The sequence below is a fragment of the Chlamydotis macqueenii genome, chromosome 2 (assembly GCF_036417535.1).
Source record: "Chlamydotis macqueenii isolate bChlMac1 chromosome 2, bChlMac1.mat, whole genome shotgun sequence".
In the NCBI taxonomy this organism is placed as follows: Eukaryota; Metazoa; Chordata; class Aves; order Otidiformes; family Otididae; genus Chlamydotis; species Chlamydotis macqueenii.
In genome coordinates this window covers 160,122,814-160,141,805 of record NC_141557.1, presented here as the reverse complement: position 1 = coordinate 160,141,805, position 18,992 = coordinate 160,122,814, and the positions used below count along the sequence as shown (strand labels likewise).

General features: G+C 40.6%; 1 protein-coding gene across 8 annotated transcripts in view; it reads left to right on the top strand.

The window, feature by feature from the left end:
• SLC45A4 (solute carrier family 45 member 4) overlaps positions 1-18,992 on the top strand; it is a 93,420-nt gene that overhangs the window by 48,109 nt on the left and 26,319 nt on the right. For all 8 annotated transcript variants that reach the window (XM_086741333.1, XM_086741337.1, XM_086741336.1 and 5 more), the window contains exon 2: positions 3,434-4,059. In XM_086741333.1, coding sequence (XP_086597459.1) covers positions 3,816-4,059 — 244 coding nt within the window. In that variant the 5' untranslated portion in view covers positions 3,434-3,815. The remainder of the gene's footprint in view (positions 1-3,433; positions 4,060-18,992) is intronic.

Here is an 18,992-nt window from a genome sequence, read left to right as displayed (position 1 = left end):
TCTACTTCCTTCTTCTTTGTTAGTCATGAAAATGCCTTTAAAAACTTCATGGAGAGTGTAGTGAGAGTGCATGGCAGAATGGGGGACGTGGTCTCAACTTCCTAAAATAAATGCTGTCTCATCTACCAGTTGACATTTTAAAATAATTGTTTATTTTTATTGATGGTCAGAAAGGTACAGATGAAAGGGAAGAAGTCTTTCTGAAACCTTTTGCCACCATGCTTCTCAACATCTGTTTGAGGAAGGGACACCTGCTCTTTTAGTACCTAGTCTGCTTGAATGGCAGGTGAAATGTAAACCCAATTCATCACTTCTTAAAAAATTATAGTAATAATACTGCTGGCCTGTTTCTTAGGTGGACTCCACGCAACAAAGCCTTTGGAATACATGATTAAAGGGACTGCATTGGAAATTTCCGTGCATATTCAATCCTATGATTTCATTAAAATATTGTCAATTAAAGTTTGGTTTTACTAGCCAACAAACATGAAAAAAAAATCTTTGTGCTAGATGCAGACCTGGGAGCATGCCCTCTTTGGTATTTTAATCCAGCTCCTCTTTAGATGCCAGTTACTTCTTTGCATAAAAGCTTCTGTAATATTTACTTCTGACAGGTAAATGAGTTTGTTTCCTTTCTCGATAAAGGAATCATGCCACTATTCAAACTTGCCAAATTAAAAATGAACTTGGAAAAAACAGCAGCACAATCTGGATCATTCTAAAATGAGTAGGGCTTACGAAAGAAATGGAAGACCTTCTGAGAGGCTCTTGATGTTCCCTGGCTCTTGTATGAGACGTGCGCTTGGAGTCAGATGAAAGTGCTGCGGGAAGATGAACGTTACGCTTACCGCAAAATTGGCATAATGGAACAGTAATTCTCTGTTCCTTTAGATAAAACCTGTCCATTGTGCCTCTTGCTATTGCACTTGAATACTGTAACTGCTTTTTCTGGCATGTTTAAAATATACTGCTCTTCTTATCTGTGTTGATTAAGCTTCAAAGTCTACCTCCATCTATCATTCGTTATTCCTGTCTCTTAAATTATCTGATCGCTCCCCATCATCTTCCACTTCAGGAATGACTTTTTCAGTCATCCCCTAAGAGTCTCGCTGAAAATGGGCTACATCTCAGATTTCCTCTCTTGTCCTGCCTCTTCATCCTTTCCAGTGACAAATGCTCCCAGCCTGGTGTCACCCTGCTTGCGTCTGCAGCCTGCCCCAGTGCATCGTAAAACGTTCTGGTGTGATGAACTGCCTTCCTCTCCCCGCCTCCTCCTGCTACCCTGAAACTGCCTGTTAAATGAGGTGTTTAGGGAAATTAAGTTAAATCCTTCGCAGGGAGTGACAGGAGTGGAAACTAAGCATTAGAAAACGCTGGAGACTTTAAAGCCATCTTGTCCAGGAGAGTTATCCATGACCCTGAGTCTTTAATACAACATGTTCTGAGTGATTTCTGAGTAATAAGAGCTGATATGTAAACTTTTAAATTCTCCTCAATGTAATTTTGCCGGAGTCTGCCAGCAATTAAACATTTTATGACTAGTCTGTAATTAAAATAAGTGCTCCTACTTTGGAACCTGTATTTTGTAGGTTTTATTCACCCAGAACTTGTGTTACGAAAAGTGAATGTGTGTTTTTTTAGTACAGGACTTAGCTGATCATAAATATGAAGTTAATAGCCCTTAAAGGATTGAGCTGAAACCTCAGACACTGAAGGGAAGTAAAAGAATCGCATCCCTTCCCCTCCTGCTGCAAGCTGTGCTAATTAATGGAAGGAGGCAAATGAACTCTGCTGCACGCAGGAGCTTAGCAAATCCGAACCCCGAGTGGTGGAAAGAAAAACCTTTATAAAAACAAGGTGCTTATGAAGAACTTGAGTAAGTACCTGTCTGTGCTGTGGTTCTGCAACCCTAGGCAGCTCCTCCTGTTAATTCTGAGTGGGTGCAGAAATGCTTTCTTGAGTCCCTTTTGTTCTGAGCTTATCGATTAAAACTTGGAACTTAAAAACTCTGCTTACAGCTCTTGTGTTCAGTAAGTTATTTTAACTTATCTCAAGTGATTTAAAGGTTTGACTAGCTCAAAAGCAAATTATAATATTACGTTGCTATTGAGGTGATCAAATCTGAGAACTCCAGTAATCTTGCGGAGCCTGGGAGAAGAAAAATCCCAGACCAAAAAAAGATGCTTTTGAGTGGAAGAACAAAATACACGCAATAAACCCGCTCAAAGGAGGGTACCAGCAGGAGGGAGCGCTCAAGACGATGTTCCCGTGCTGCGTTTCCAGCAGAACAGTGTGTCAGGTCACGCTGAAACAGAGTTTGCTGTTGTGATGTGCTTTAAAACCCCAAGCCTGTCATCTTTTTCTTAAGGCTCATTTTTAGGTTCACCGCTTAATGATCTGGTTTGTGCTTTAGCCCACAAAAGGTTTTTGTTGCCACAACTGAAGGGGCAGTGAACTGCAGCGTGGGGACTTCTTCAGGCCAGCTTCGCTGCCAAAGCCAGCATCTTGTGGAACCTCGTACCCCCGAGGGGTTTTGTCCTGGAATACCAGTTCAGTCACGCTTTGCCATAGATGTGAACTTACATCCTTCTCGTACAAACACTATGTAATCTGACTTTCTATAAAAGGCTTTCTTTTTTTTTCTCCTAAGTGCTTAAACACATTTTGATTGACGTTGTACAATATGTATGTCTGCTTTGACTTTATGGCACGGGGAAATACAGGAGAAGCTTGTCTTACCTGGTATAATGTTAGTGTATGGTGGAAAATACTGTACCGCTCTACTTCCATGGACTTCAGAAGCCTCATAGGATGTGGGAGTAAGATAATCTGGTCTTGTGTGCAGAAAGTGAAGATGGATGCATATGCTGTACATATCTTCATGAGCAGTTTAAATATCAATCCTTTAAGTTCTATTCCTCCTGCCTTATTTTTGCTTATGCTCGCTTGAGGAAGATCTTCATTTTAAGATGGTGTGATGGTTACTGCAAAGTAACTGGCAACTTCCAAAAGTCTAAATGGAGATGTCTGTGTGGCCAGTGAGTAAATGGTAATCAATGAATCATCTTCCTGGCATAGTCCTGGAATATCCCACGCTATTTCTAAAATGGGACCTACATTAAATTTCCCAGAATTTTAGTCTTGTGCTCGATGTTCTGCGGATCTCAGACAAATACACTGATACGTTATTCTGTGGCTTCATGCAGGACCACAGACTGGAGGAACTTACGAGTTAAGCATCGTTTAAATATGAGGAGTAATTGCATTTCAATGGAAAGTCCAGAGGCAGGAGGGACCGTGGAATAAAAGACCCTACACTAGGAAAGGACAATGGAAAGCCTTAAGCAGGAAATAGTGTATATGGTTAAGGGGGGGTGGCACAATATCCTGAAAAATACTATTGAAATTTTTAAATGCTTGCTTTTTGTTGCAGATTAATCAGCCACTCGATGGGGATTAACAGTGGAGCACCTCTTTGTGTCGCCTTTCCACCTCTCTGTAGCAAGAATAACAACTTCAGCACTTCTTCAATAATAATTATGAAACTGGTATTAACTGAATGGCAATTATGGATTTTTAACTCTAACTCACAGTAAACCAGCAAGCCATATGTTGAAATTCTTACCAAATAGCTTTTCGTTCTTAATGTCTCATATCTGTACAAGAAATTGCAAGATACCTGTTTGTACAAGAGGAATATAAGCATTACTTGCCTGAGGAACAGAAGCTGAAAGAGAAGACACCCTAACTTGTTCGTGGAGTTATGGTAGTATTATTTATATAGATATAACAAATATATATATATATATATTTTTATGGTAATGAAAATGGCTCCCCAGAATGCTGACTCGGAATCTATGCAAGTTCAAGATTTACCTGTGGCACAGCTTCAGAAACCAGAAAACAAGGAGAATGAAAGTCGGGAGGAGACCATTAGCGAAGGATCCATAGACCGGATACCGATACGCCTGTGGGTGATGCATGGCGCAGTAATGTTTGGCAGGGAATTTTGTTATGCCATGGAGACAGCTTTGGTAACACCTGTTTTGTTACAAATTGGTAAGTAATTCTCATTTCTGTTAATCAAAACTTTCTATATCGTTTTGCATTGATTGAAGTCAGGGGAGGAGAGAAGTGGGCTCTGCCAACTGAAAATACACAAGGTAAAATGTTTTTTCTGGTTTTCTTCTTGGCTGTGCCACAGATTCACTTGTGTGACCATGTTTAAGTGGGGAGGGTTTGTACCTGTATTCATCTTCTGTCTGATATTGCTTCTATCTGTTAGAATTTTAACTTAATTTGTTTTGAGTTCCCATAGACAACTAGCAACTTCAAAAGCTTCTAAAGTTCTTTATTAAAAGTTAAGTGTCCTTAACATTAGGCTATAAAGTATTGCAATTAAGCTGCTTTTTTTCATTTATGGAGAAATGCATCGGGTTACAGTACTTCAGAATAAGCAGTTAGACAAATTGGCTTTTTGAACCACTAGTGAGTCTTGCTTTATGTGATTAATCTGTCCAGTTTATGTTATAACATGTTAATACATATGAACAAATGATGATACCATTAGTTTTGGATAATAATGGAGAGGTAATGGGGATTAAAATTGGAGTCGACAGTGTTAAATTTCGTGGTGAGTACTATAATGAGGTTTCCAACAAACGACTTCCAGCTTTAACAGTCTCTGGTATTACCTGTATCAAATCCAGAAAATCATGGTCTCTGTCAGACATCAGAAAATATTACATGAAACTGAATAGAGGTACCGGACTGAGCTGCTTCCATGAGGGAATAAATCAAGGATGTGTGTGCACCCTGAAAGTGTATGTATATAATATATGCACATTATACGTTTGCTGATGTTTGCTTTGGCTCATACGTGCAGTTGTGCCTTACAGCATGCTCCCCTGTGGCCAAACAGAAGCACTCAACCAACTCTCTGAAGTAATGTTCATTGAATATGTACAGCGTTGTTTAAAACTTTCGAGGTTAGCATCTCAAATGAAACATCTGAATTTTTGTATTTGATATGACAGAAGGGCGTAAAAGATTGAACCTTTGAGCATGCAATGTACAGATTCTTTTGTGCCGTCTTCCTGCAGTTAAAAATGTGTTTTCACATGAAATGAGCAGTCGGTTTATTTTGAATCCACAGAGGGTCGATAATCAGTGCAATTAGTATACCAAGACAGATGCTGATGGGTTATGCCTCCAAGTTTTCCTGAAAATTGTCATTTCCAGAGCTCATCAAATGTCCTTTTTGGATCTAGTGGTGGCATAGCTAAAGCAGATAAGTGTTCCCCAAAGTGGAGCTTTCTGATCAGCATGACTTGCTGAATAAAACACATGCAACTAAATCTAGGAGTGTTTATAATGTCCATGATTTATTTTGCGGTTTTGTCTTTTGGGTAAGTTGAGATTTAGAGACTTAATTCATTTGTACTAGCAGCTGTAGTTCAATTACTGTCTACTGTGAGTTCAAAAACTTGCATCCTGCTTTGCATGGAGAAGACCCTCAGTTTTGTAAGTGACCTCCTCTTTTTTTTTTGTTCGCTTTATTGTTTGTGCTGGCATTTGGATGTTTAAAATGTATAGCTGGCTAAGCTGACTTTACCTTACCATAGACTAAGGTCAGACAGTATAAATAAACCATCCTCTTAATTACTGACAGTCTACTAGTTTACATTTCTTTTGTGAGCTCTTCTAGCAGATCTGTTTCCTCCAGATAATTGAGAAATAGCTCTTCTCTTCCTTCCCTAACCCCAGTGATCAAAATAACACTGGGATTTGGGGGAAGGGAAGAAAAGAGCCCTGACTTGTAGAAAAGCTGGCAAATAACAAAGCAATGCAAAAGGCTGCAGGGATGCAAGGGTGACGTTCCATGCCAGAGAGATAAGAAATTGAGGTAGCTGGTTACAAATGTTAGCACTTTGGGAACTAACTGAAATCTTTCGTGCGCTTGCTCATGTTCCCTCAGCAGGGGAATAAACAATGGTGGATTCACTGAAGGGTTAAGTTATTCACAGATGACTTATCAAGCCAGTTTGGTAGTTACCTCTTACATGGTTCTGTTTACCTTTATCAACCTCAGCATCTGGCTGCCTCAAAACGAGCCGTATTTATTCTTCACTGGAGGGGGTTGCGTAGAGCTGTCAAACTGCTTGTAATAGTCCCTTTGCTTCTTGTTTTGGTAAAAGCAATATTCAGTTGTTTTCTGTGAGATTAAATTGGCTTGAGAAACTATTTTTGAGAAGTGGTACCTGGGGAAGTACGATGACTCAACCAACTCCCTTTGTTTATAATAAACCGAAGAACCAGAAGCCTTTGTGGTATGCAAAAAAGACTCTTCCTCACAGATGTATGTCGAATATTAATAATTAAGCTTTACGGTCTGTGCTTGTGTTCTATATCTCAGAAAACTTTGGTCATTGAAATAATCTGAGATTCTTACCAGATAAGAATCTCACCGTTAAAACCTGAGGCACATTAGTATGATGTTACACGCTTTCTGCTTGCAGGTATTTGACTTTCCTCGCTGTTTGTGTACCTTGGATCCGAGGTGTAGTTACGATTTGGCAGGTGAACGACCTGTCCTACTTGTTCTGTAAGCCTCAAGATTTCAGCAACTGAAGGGAGAAGTCCTTTGGATAGTCCCTTTCCAATTCAACAGCGGTTGAATTCTCTGTGTTTGCATTTAATGAAGTTTTAAATTCTGAACAAAAGAATTAAAGACAGCAGTGAGAGCTGCGTTGATCGATGGATACCATAAATGGGAAAGGTCTGGAAGTGTCCAAGTTGCTTTACCTGTAAGAAAATAAGTTCCAAATTGTGCCTTTAATCTTTGTCTTCATTGCTGTGGTTAGATTGATATTACCTTGTCTTGCCAGAAACGCAGCTACAAATCTATAACAGCCTTGTAGTCATAACTGGACTTTAGTAGCTTAGCAACAAGAACAAGCCAAATATATATTACATTATTTTTTATTCTTGCTCTTTGATTTTTTTACTCTCTGCAGCTTAAGAATTCAAAATGAAGCCACTAACTTGTTTAGAAGAATTCAGAAGATATAAAAATCTGCCATATATGAGAAGTGCAGGCTGACTCCAGATGAAATTATATTAATTGGCACTTTCACAAGTTTTGGTCTCTAGAATTCTTCATTAACCTTTTTTAGAGACCTGTTCAATCAGCAGCTCTTCCCAGCCAGTGTCAAAACTTTACTAGAAAATAAACTGTCGGCACCTCCAGGTTTACCTGCTCATCAGTCCAAGGTTTTTTGAGAAACGGAGTGATTTCGTGTTACCCTTGAGTACGTTCCGTGCGTGAACGTACGTTCTGTTTGCATCCCCATCACATTTCAGCCACACATTATAAACTCCACAGCAGCAGGATGAGGCCTTTGTCTTCTGAAACATCTGGTACTTAATGCTGCTTATCTGTGAGAGGGAATTAAAATCCCTGCTATTGTCTGTAAACGACAATGTATTTTCTCTCGTCACTGAACTTGGCTTCTAAGGATTAAATCTCTATAACTACTTCCAGTTCATAACCATTCACGGAAAATTTGGATGCATTAAATTATTTTGCAAGAGATTTCGAGTGAATAAAATTGAGGAGAAACTGATGACCGGTATAGTGTAAACTTAGAGAAACTTAGCTTTTTGGAGAAATTTGTGCAATGAAATCGCAGTACATGGCTTCCGTTAACAATACTTTAAACCATTAATAACATCATTTGGTAATTTCAGATTATTTCAGTTGTCATTCAAGCAGTTTGCTTGTAATGCAACCAGTAAATCCGTTTTAGTTCTTCTGAAAGGTGGGATCCATGTGCCTGATTCATTAGGACTATGGAAGAGAAAAAAAAAAATAAAATCTGTATTCTGTGACTTGGGGTGGCTGCTGCTTTCAGCATGAAAAACTTGCTGTCTGACTAATGAGTAGCGGTAGCTGTAAACATGAAATTTCACCTTTTATGTTTAATATGATAAAAGCTTTGCCAAGCCTTTACTGTTCCTTCAAAGGCTCTTTCCAGTGCTATGGAGTGTTTTATGAATAGTTAATAGGCACAGCAGTGACTGTCAGCACCAGAACTGCTCCTCGTTCCCCGGCGTAAATTAAATATATTACACCGGTGCTCTTAAAAAGAAACTGTACGTTTACGTAGGGAAAAACATGAATGGTTTACATGTGCTGCTTACCTTTATGATGTCACTTCAATTTAGGTACTGCACAGGAATAGCCTTGATTTTCATGTATTTCATATCTGAGTGCCTGTTTGTGACAGCTTTACTTTGTTGTGCTCTGAGAGTTCATGGGCTCTTGTAGTGAACGTCAGCTGGTCTGGCATTAAATATTGAAGTTGGTTATTTTAAGCTTAACCCTGAGAATGGTGTTCTTTGTAGGCAGTAACACTAAGGAGGAGCATTTCTGGAAACTGCATATTTCAGTGCTAATTAATAGATTTTAATAAAGAGAAAGGCTGACCTAAGCAGAGCAGAACACCATAGGTTATTTTTGTTTGGAAAATAAATTTTCTCTCTCACTATATGCTTTCAAATCAGCAAAATACTGTAGTCACTCATCTTATGAGAGACATGAGGCTTGTTTTCTACATGTCTTATAGGTGTAGAGAAGCTGTTCAGGGGGTTGGGCTGTCATTTCTCAGTTAAAGCATTTAGACATAATGTCTCAAAAAAAAAAAAAAATTCAGAATTCTTCCAGCCTAAAGCTTAGCAGACCGTGCTTAAAGGGTCTTGAAATCTAGCTCATGTGAAAATGCTGGTATGGAAAAAGCCTGTTAAGCAATAATTCAAAAGTGCTGATGCTGAGAAATCTCGAAGTGGTAGCTGAGAAGTCATTGCGCTGAAGAGATTTAATAATACAGAGTGAACTTTTAGTGTCAAGTAGTGAATCTTCCCATTGAAATTTAATGTTGATACCTGTCTGAGAAGAATGTCTGTAGGTAAAGAGGAGCTTATGGAGATGTATTTAGAACCAAGCATGAAATGTTACAGATAAATTAGCTTTTAGCTATGTTTCTTCAAAGGAATTAAGGTATCAATTGCTGCCTCAATTCATTGTGGAAGGGGATAGTCGTCTTAGGGCTAAGCCTGAGATGAAAGGCAATCTAAAAACCTTAAAGATGGGGGTGGAGGGGAGAAGGGATTGGATGGGCTTTTAATTCCAGTGAAAAAAGGCTGGCTGGCTGGAAAAGCTCTCACAGATGGAAGAAGCTCTTCAGCGTAAAGCAGCACTGACTCTTTATTCCAGCTCAGCTCAGGTAGTCGAGTTTATTCCTCATCTCTGCCAGAGGTTACATTTTTGTTAAGGTTATATATATTTATAACTGGCCTTCTACACAGCTGCATCTTGCCATTTGAGCTGTACCATACCTTGTCTTACCAGGTAGAAACTGTTTGAGTTGCTGTAACCTGCTCTGTGACTCTCAGAATTAAATTCCTGTACAATTCAGCTTTTTCTGGGCTCCCAGGCGTAGCTGCCTTTGATACTGAGAGTGAATTGCAGGATCTGAATTCCTCCTTGGGAGAATTAATGGCTTGAGAGCTGACCTGTCCCAAAAGGGGACCGCAACACAGCTAACCGAAGGACATAAATTCAATTTACAGTGGGTGCAGAAAACCTGGAATAATAAACACTTTGATACATTTTTCAGCCTTGTTAGCTCTGAAGTCAGTCTTTAAGATCATGTGAAGTTTATATTCAGATCTCAAGCGGTAGAATGTGTAAAACTGCAAATATTGTGCCTGAGGCACATGTTAATCGCCCTATAAAACCTCCACACCCATCATTTTTTACTTATTGACTAATTTTATGCCCATGAAAGGGTTGTGTAAGACTAATTTTACTGTACTTTTTTTTTTTTTAACCAACAAGCAAGTCAGTAAGGCTTTCATATAATATATCGCCGCTCGCTTACGTAAAATATCTTCTGCCTTCAAATCAATAGCAGCACAGTTTTTGGAGCAGTCCTTAGTGGAAGGTTTGGTTCAGGATATGTTTAAGGCATCTTTAAAAGAAAGGTGCAATTCTTAAGGTTTTTAATCCTGAGGGCAGGAGGAGCACATGCTTTCTTCTCACATCAAGGCAAGAGCCACGCAGACTGGCAGTTGTGCAATAGCTGTTATTACAGAGGGTTTTTTTTTTTTAAAATCAGCGTTCTGTTTTTCTTTAAGTAATGCTGAATCTGGCCTTCAGAGGCACAACTAATAACGCATGGCAGATTTTCAGCTGGGGTAAGTGAGGATCCGTGCTGGCTTTGGGATTGTGCAGCCTGTGTGACTTTGGATGAACAGCCTCCCCAGGAAAGGGACGTTGAGCGCGGAGGAATTCAGAAGCTTCTTCCATAGCATGCAGTGTGTTTCCTGTTACTTAGCAGTAGGTAACTTTTTGGTCCCCTTTTTTTTCTGGCTGGAAAAGGTCTACCAAAGAAGCAAGCTTCTAAAATAAGTCTCATTCTTGCTCTGGTGCTGTTTTCTCCCATTCCAAGTCCTTGATCTTTCAATTGCGTCGTGTGGGAACGTTAATACTTTTTTTCCCCTAGCATGAAGAGTGTTCACAGTAAAACTTGTGTGTGATAACACTTACTTCTTTGAATCCTCAGAAGTTTTTTTTCCTTTTGAGAGCTTCTATGATCTGAGGTTACTGCAAGGGACCAAGTATGACATGCAAGAAACACTAACAGGTCTGACAGCTGTGGACTGATAGAGCATACTGCAGGACAAAACAAACTACAAAAATGCAGACTGTCAGCTCTTATATAAGGATGGAGGTTTAAAAGCAATTTTTAATTTTGTCGTTATCTCTGTTCTTCAAATCTTTTTTCTTTTCCCCTGCAATGATCGGCATTTTAGCCTGTAATCTGTGGAAAGAGCTTCAGGCCTCCAAAATAATGAAGGAAAGAAGAAGGAAAGAAGGAAACAGACATTTCTATGTAGATGCTTCTTTCTATCAGTAAACCTTTCCTGTCCAGCATGTTGCCTCCTTTTTATCTTGAGTATCCAAGGTTTGAGAGAGACTAAACTTTTTTGAATGACTTGTTCTATGAGGCCAAGCTGAGAGAGTTGGGGCTGCTCAGCCTGGAGAAGAGGAGGCTCTGGGGAGACCTTATAGTGGCCTTCCAGTAGCTAAAGGGGCCCTACAGGAAAGAGGGGGAGAGACTCTTCAGCAGGGCCTGTTGTGACAGGACAAGGGGTAATGGTTTCAAAATAGAGAGAGGCAGATTTAGATTATATATTAGGAAGACATTTTTTACCCTGAGGATGGTGGAACACTGGCCCAGGTTGCCCAGAGAGGTGGTTGATGCCCCATCCCTGGAAACATTCAAGGCCAGGTTGGCTGAGGCTCTGAGCAACCTGATCTGGTTGGAGATGTCCCTGCTCCTTGCAGGGGGGTTGGACTGGATGGACTTTAAAGGTCCCTTCCAACCCAAACCATTCTATGATTGTATGACTTAAGAGTACTTTGACATCTCTGTTCCTTTTTTCCCAAATCTCTTGTTCTCTCCTGCCCCAAGAAGACCTAGTAAAGCAGCAGACATAAGGACCAGTTAATGCTGCTACAGACTAATAGTGCTGAACTGATTAGGGGGCTGTTTTAAATTATTAATCAGGTTTTTTTTGTTGTTTTTAATTTGCATATCAGCCAATAGTTTTAAAATTTTCTTTCTGTCTACTATAAATATGCTTTTTACTTCTATTTTACATCGGGTCACTGAATTGTCTTTAAATTCTTCCCTCCCATACATATTGTTGCCATAACCAAGACAAGCCTGTAGGTTTTCTTCTGCTTTCAAGAGCAGCTCTGGCGTAGAAAGGGGCACGTATAGGACTGAAGGAACTGCAAGATCCCTGGATTTTTAGTGCTCCCTTACTAAGACTTCCCATGGGTAGTGGGGAAAAGGATGGGAGAAGTAGGGGCAGACTTTGGCCTCCTGAAAATGTGCTAAAATTGAGTGGGTTTAAACTCGTGCCTTTACACCTCTTTCCTAGCCTAAACCCTTCCTCTTAATCTGCTTGCCACCCACATAACGCTCTCAGCCAAATTTACAAAGCCCACGTCTTTTTATACTTCTGTCTAAACATCCTTTAGGAAAGCACGATGTCAGGTGAACCTGTGAATGCATCTGCGCGCACAACGGCCGTCTGTGTTTCAGTTTTCTGTTCAGAATTTGCGTTTGACCCTCACCTCTGACAGAGAGGTAATTCTGCCATAGCAATAACAGATGAAACATGATAGTGCTTCCATGCTCTTTATTACGAAGTAATTGCCACCAGGGCAATTTTCCAGCAGGTAATTGCCTGTTCTTTACTGGAAAAAGAAACCTTTCAGCTCTTTGGATGGGGCTCTGGTGATGGAGGCTTTGCAGATGCAGAACTGAGATTTGGGGACCCAAAGAGCTTTTTGAAATGTGCAACTCCAAGACTCAAATCAGTGATTTTTCTATTGAACGTGGATTGTGAAACAGGTTATAAAAAGGGAATGGCTGGAACCTCCTTCGTGAACAGGAGTCTTGCTTTTCAAGGAAATAAAAATTAAGGCCGCTTTTGAAATGAAAAGAATGTCAATGGGCTGTTGCCAAATCACGTAATGATTTAATAAAGCTGGCTTCAAGAGGATTGTTGAAGCTGCAGCCCCTTAAGCTCTATTCTCCTCCGAGTCTCCTGTGTGCTTGTTGCGACAGTATTTCTGTTGGGATGCGCTCCCTGGGACTCCGTTCTAATCATCCCCTTTTTACCAAACAACAGTTGAGAGGATTTCGGATACGCTTCCTGCAGGCAATTTTGCAAGAAATTATTGGAAAAGTTTTGAACTACTGATGCAGTTTGGTGATAAAATTTAATACGAGTCCGTTTAACTGAAAAAGGGAAAAACAGGCCACAGATTTTCTTTAGATTGCTTTGGATAAATCCCTAATAGCTCATGTCATTCCATAAATATATTCCTTCTTCTGAAGTCTTGAGTAACAATGGGTACAAAGAAGCACAGATGCAGATTTTTCCATAAACATATAAACCCAGCAATTTACTGTCTTAACATTTGGTGATCTTCAGTTGGAGCCTCATGGTGAATTTTTGCGGTGTAGAAGATGCAGAGCATGCAAACGGAATGGGACCTGTTTTTCTACAGAAATAAATTGGATTTTAAAGGGTTTCAGCAGCTAAGCAAGCATAACTTGTCCACAATCAGAATGACCAGAAAGCCTAAACTCTGCAAAGATGAGGAAGATGAGTAGGTAGCAAAGGGGAGGGAAACACTTTCAGCTGGGTCAGTGATGGGCAGGTAGTGGATGGCAAGAGCACTGAAGGACTTAGCAAGTGCTGGTAGACCTGGTAGGTGACTCCACTTGGGCTTTGAAACTCAAGTCCTTTATTGTCACTCCTCATTTGGGAAAAAAAAACATGTAATCCGCGTTCCCACTGCTGGGGAGGATGTCTGGTAAACAGGGTTTCCCTCTTCCAGTCGCTGTCTTTGGAAACTGTTCCTCTTTTTATAAAAATAGCTTAAAAATTCATGAAAGCAAGTCTTCCAAATAACTGTGCTGTCGCTGCAGGATCTGTCTCAGCTGTCCCTATTTATACTGAATCCCTTTGTGAGGTGAGTGGTTTATGAAGTTGTTTCAACTTTGCAATGCCCCATGTCCATGTGGCGTTTTGAAAAGTAAAAATTTGGATGAAAATACCTTTTTGGGATTGGGTAAACAGAAGGATTCAAGTCTGAGTCCCCGTTACATATAGGGAATGGTGATTGCCATGTTGCACTGCTCTACAGTAAGGTTAGATGCCATCTCACCAGGCTGCCAGGAGGGCTCCATGTGAGGAGCCAGCTGATGTTTTGCGTAGACACAGGGACCGGGTAGCTGGAACCACTCACGCTCCTGCATGTGACCCCACCAACATTTTGCATAGCAGCTGGAGGGAGATTTCAGAGAAGTCCGACGAGCTTAAACGTTGAAGGTAGAGCAGCTGAATGCCAAAATCACAACTTCAACATCTACCTAAGTAAAAAGCATTTTAGTGAAGCAGACTTTCTGCCAATACAGACAATTGCCTAGGAGCCGGAACTGGGGCCATAAAGTAATGTCAAAATTAGATGTTCCTGTGACCACACTCAGCTCAAGAAGATTTAATGTTGTTTCTCACGGAAGTGTGGGTACAGAGAACGGTGAATAGACAGGATCAGTCCCTACCGTGACCTGGTTCTGTCCTTGCCAGTTTTGTCTTTGGCAAACGTCCCACCATGAGGCAGTGCAGTCTCCTTTAATATGCCGATAAATTTTGTATAGCTTCTGTTCAGATCATCTTAACCTTGAACTTCTCTCCTCTGGATCCCGATTTATGTTCTGTGGCTCAAGGGATAAACTGAGCCGGATCATTTTCTATGTGTTCTCATGTACTGACTGTTTACAAACATGAATTTCTTCCTTTTATCAGTTGTGCTGCTCTGTAAACAATGGTCTTTCAATAATTCAGTCCGTCAGAATTGAGGTCCCCCCCCAGGATAATTTACAAATTAAAAAAAAAAACCCTTCTAGCTTTAAATGAGCTCTTGATCTGGAAGTGTTTAATGTTATGTACAAGTGTTATATCTGGACATTTCTGGAAATTAAAGCATTTTTTTGGAGAATGGAGATCAAGTTCACACACACAGGTTCATGTAGGTGGCAGGAAAATTACTAATAAATTGCGTATTCTAAAATTATTGCTAAACTTTGACACTCTAAGAGAAATCTTCATTAATCTAAACCCAAGGGGTGTTCAGATAAATGACTGTTTACCAGGGCAGATGAGCTGGAGTGGATACGGTTGCAGCATTCGCTGTGTTTTCATTGCCTGATTTGGAAAGTCAGGCGTAGCGTCTTCCCAAGCCAGGCATTTTCTGGCAAGGAAGAGTCATTGCAGGCATACCTGCTGTCTTACATGGACTACATCAGGTGACCTAAAAATGATTGTTTATCCTACCCTGATGCAAATTAGACAATTTATGTGGCGATGGGATGCCACTGCAGCCTCGGCAACATCTGATCTGGTGTTTTGTTCCAAGCTGCGACCGAAATGAAGAACGTATGCACTGTGCTCTGCTCCTTCTTTCTTTCCTTGAGTGATTTTTCCATAAAACTTTACAAAAACAGGTTTCTGGTTGCTAGACTTCGGTGTCAGTTTATCACCTCTGTAGGGGTTCTGCACTATATCTGCCTTTTTAGAAAAACTGCTTATTCAAAAGGTTTGGGTTTTTTCACTACGGGATGTATTCCTGATACTAATCCCTTTGCAACATAAATCGCGTGATGCTTACTTTATACTGACTTTAAAGGAGAGCAGAAAGAAACTTTGTTCTCTGTCTGAAATGAAAATAGAGTTTAACATTTTTTTTTTCTTTCCTTTTTGGTTCAACAAATCGCAGAATGCAAGAAGCACAGTTTACAAACCTGAACTGGCTAGCATCCTCCCAGATACAGACACTCCGTAGCGGTGGAGAGGCTGAAGAAGTGAAGGGGGAGCTTTCAGGATATTTGGGGATGGAATGAGAAAGGAAAAATGATGTAATCAGTTAAAAAGCTGAGGTTGGCTCTTTCTCTGTAATTTAATTAAGGAGCAATCTTAACAAGTGCTCCCTCCTTCTCTGAGTTAGTCAAAGTCACGGGTCATAAATCTTGTGCCAGGGACTCCATCGGTTTGGACAGCAGTCGGCATGAGCAGAGGTTACGGAGATAAATGAAGGGGGAGGTTATTTTTCTGCCCTATGCATTCCTACCCTATTGACATGGCAAATGTTTTTCAAATAAGTTTTCCAATGTTTTTTAAGCTGTAACCTTCAGGAGAGGGCTTTGGTACAACTGTCTTTCCATTAGATATGGAAGGATTGCCAGATTCAATCTTGAAAATTTAGATTTCAATCTTAAAAATTATTTAGATTTGCTTTGTTGGATGACTGAATAATGCTGTATTGCTGACTACACCTGTAACTCATATATATAACTTAGATCGTAGAATCACAGAATGGTTTGGATTGGAAGGGACCTTCAAAGGCCATCTAGTCCAACCCCTCTGCAAGGAGCAGGGACATCTCCTACCACAGCCCCATCCAACCTGGCCTTGAATGTTTCCATGGATGGAAACATTCCACCACCTCTCTGGGCAACCTGTGCCAGTGTTCCACCACCTTCATTGTAAATATTTTTCTCCTTATATCAAATCTGAATCTGCTTCCTTCTATTTTAAAACCATTAGCACTCATCCTATCACAACAGGCCTTGCTGAAGAGTTTCTCCCCATCTTTCCTGTAGCCCCCTTGAGGTACTGGAAGGCCACTATCAGGTCTCCCCAGAGCCTTCTCTTCTCCAGGCTGAACAGCCCCAACTCTCTCAGCCTGTCCTCACAGGAGAGCTGCTCCAGCCCTCTCATCATCTTTGTGGCCTCCTCTGGACCTTCTCCAACAGGTCCATGTCCTTCTGATGCTGGGGGCTCCAGAGCTGCAGGTGGGGTCTTGTTCCATTCTTTTATAAGTTCAGATGACAAGAAAAAGATTACAAGCAGAGTGATGTAAAATAAAACTGCTTTTCACAATGTGATAAAAATACTTTTCTGGTTGTTTGGCAGAGTTCTGTTTTACTTTGTCCCCATTAGTGCCTAATTCTCATAATATGCACATTTGGAAAGGAAATGTTTGCTATCCTATTTGCTAATGGGCTCTGCTTGTTTAACTTAAGATTTTATTGGTAAATTTATCCTTCCGTGCCTAGCCTCACTGATTGTGAAACATAACTCGTGCAAGTAAAGATTGCCTATAAGAGAGTCTGTGGTAAGAATTCTTCTTTGTCTTGTGTAATTACATTTTATTCCAAACTATCAGTTCCAGTTGTTTGGTGCAAAGTGACTTTGTGGATCTCTTTATCCTTCAGGTAGAAATGCAAGTTGTGGAATTTTTAAACATCTCAGTAAGGGTGGGGGAACCGCTCCTCCGGGACGCAGTAAGTGTGTTATTTGGAGCGCTGCCTGAGACTTGGGAGTTAGGTTCTGCTCTAGTTACCAACATTTCCCATGTGTGCAGCTCTGTAGTATGACCCTGCAAGCTCACAGTACGAAGATCCAAGATTTCTATACAGCTAGAGTTTAGAAGACAATATGAAGGCGGCTCTGCTTTTGAATCTCTCTGATACGCGTGCAGAACGTGTTTCACGCAAGTTAATGTTCAAGCCAAAACATACAAGTTTGTAGAAGTTGTGTAGGAAAAGTTTGGAAGTTTGAGGTAGGCTACATAAACACCAACACCATCTTTTTAATCAGCCCCCATAATTTCATCTGAGTGGACGGTTTTCTGTAATGCTTTCCCACAAGGCAGGCAGTTGGTGGCACAAATAGCTGTAGAAGACCACCACTTTTTTTTTTTTTGGGAGATGGAACCTTCAGTTGATATATAACCAGCATTCACATACCTAGAGATCGTTAAAACAGCTGCTGAACTGTTTCTCCTGGAGCAGCGGTCTACACGGAAACCCAAGGCTGCGAACTACAACCTGCAGTTTGTTTGTGGAAGCGAATCGGAAAAGCGGTAATAGGATTTATGTTTCGCTTGATAGAGCCACATGAGGAATTAACCTCGATACAGGCAGCTGCGGAGAGGAATGCAGCTTCTCTTTAGGAGCTTACTATGGGTTATTTTCAAAATTCCTCTTTTTTTTTTTTTTCCGAAGTATACAGCAAATAATGAGAAGAATCGTTGCGTTTATTTATGTATTATTCAGCAACATTTTAAAAACAGCGAATAATCTAAAAGTGAATGCAGTGTTACTGTTCTTTGCTGACTTTTAGCCGGTAGGGCTTCCCAGTGGCACGGCTGTGACAAAAATGATTGCAGGCAGAGTGTTTGTTCCCATCATAAACAAACCTATAGTCCTAAAGACTTTTGAAAGGCCAGAAGGTTGATTTTTACAGTGTAGGAACAATTAACAATACACTTTTTGTAAGCCTGTTATGGGAATGGTGGCTTTTTGGGAGGCTTTGAGTATTGAAAAGAAGGGGAGCCTGATATGAATGGCCTAGGAGCTGTAGGTAGAATCCATTCAACTCTTTTCCCCTCTGAATAGCTTGGGCATTTCTAGCTGGGAAAATGGCTTTTAGAATATGAAGTTTATACAAAGTACCTATAAAGTTTATTAGCTATTATATTTTTTTTTGCTTTAAGTCAGCTAGGGTAGTTGCAGAAGGAGCTACCTGCACCAGTTGCTGACCCTTTCCAGGACCTTGGCTGAAATTTGAAGATCAACTATCCAGTCAGTAATCCCTGGGAAGATGAACGTTCTCAGATGGCATCTGCAGGGGTACAAAGGCCAAAAAACATCTCCTTGAGTCACCACTTCCACGTGGCTTCTAAGCATGTAGTCAAGCCTAAAAATGGAGGGAGGAGAGGATGATTTTTATCAATGTACAGAGATGAGCTCCTTGCATTTTACTCTGCTGTACACTTACGTATTTGCTAATAAATGCAACTTGAGGCTGGAAGGGAACTATTTTTTATGCTGCTTACAATTCAAGGGCGCGAATGTTGTGCTGACCATACTCTGCCTGGCTGCCTGCTCGACAGAAAAAATACTTTTTTGGCTACCTTCAAGTCTGTTTGCCTTCCTTTTTCAAGTTTTGTTCCCAGATAGGCAGACCAGATGCCGTGCTGAGCTAAATATATGCCAGTCATTTGTTTGGCAGTGTGGACCAGATCCTTGGTGGTTTTCTTAGGGCTTGGGGGTTGGTGGACACATCAGGATACATCAGGAGTAAACTTCTACGAGGGTGAATGGGAGTTTAGTATGTAGGTGATGCCTTCTAGCCCAGTGTTTGCTAGAATAGTATTTTAAAAGTCTTAACTTTGAGCTAGTCTCATAAAATTTGAGACGTTCTAGCCACGCTCTTCATTTTGCCCTTGCTTAGTTATGTTAAACCGTGCTTCTGCTTCTCCTTGAGGTCTTGTTAGAGCA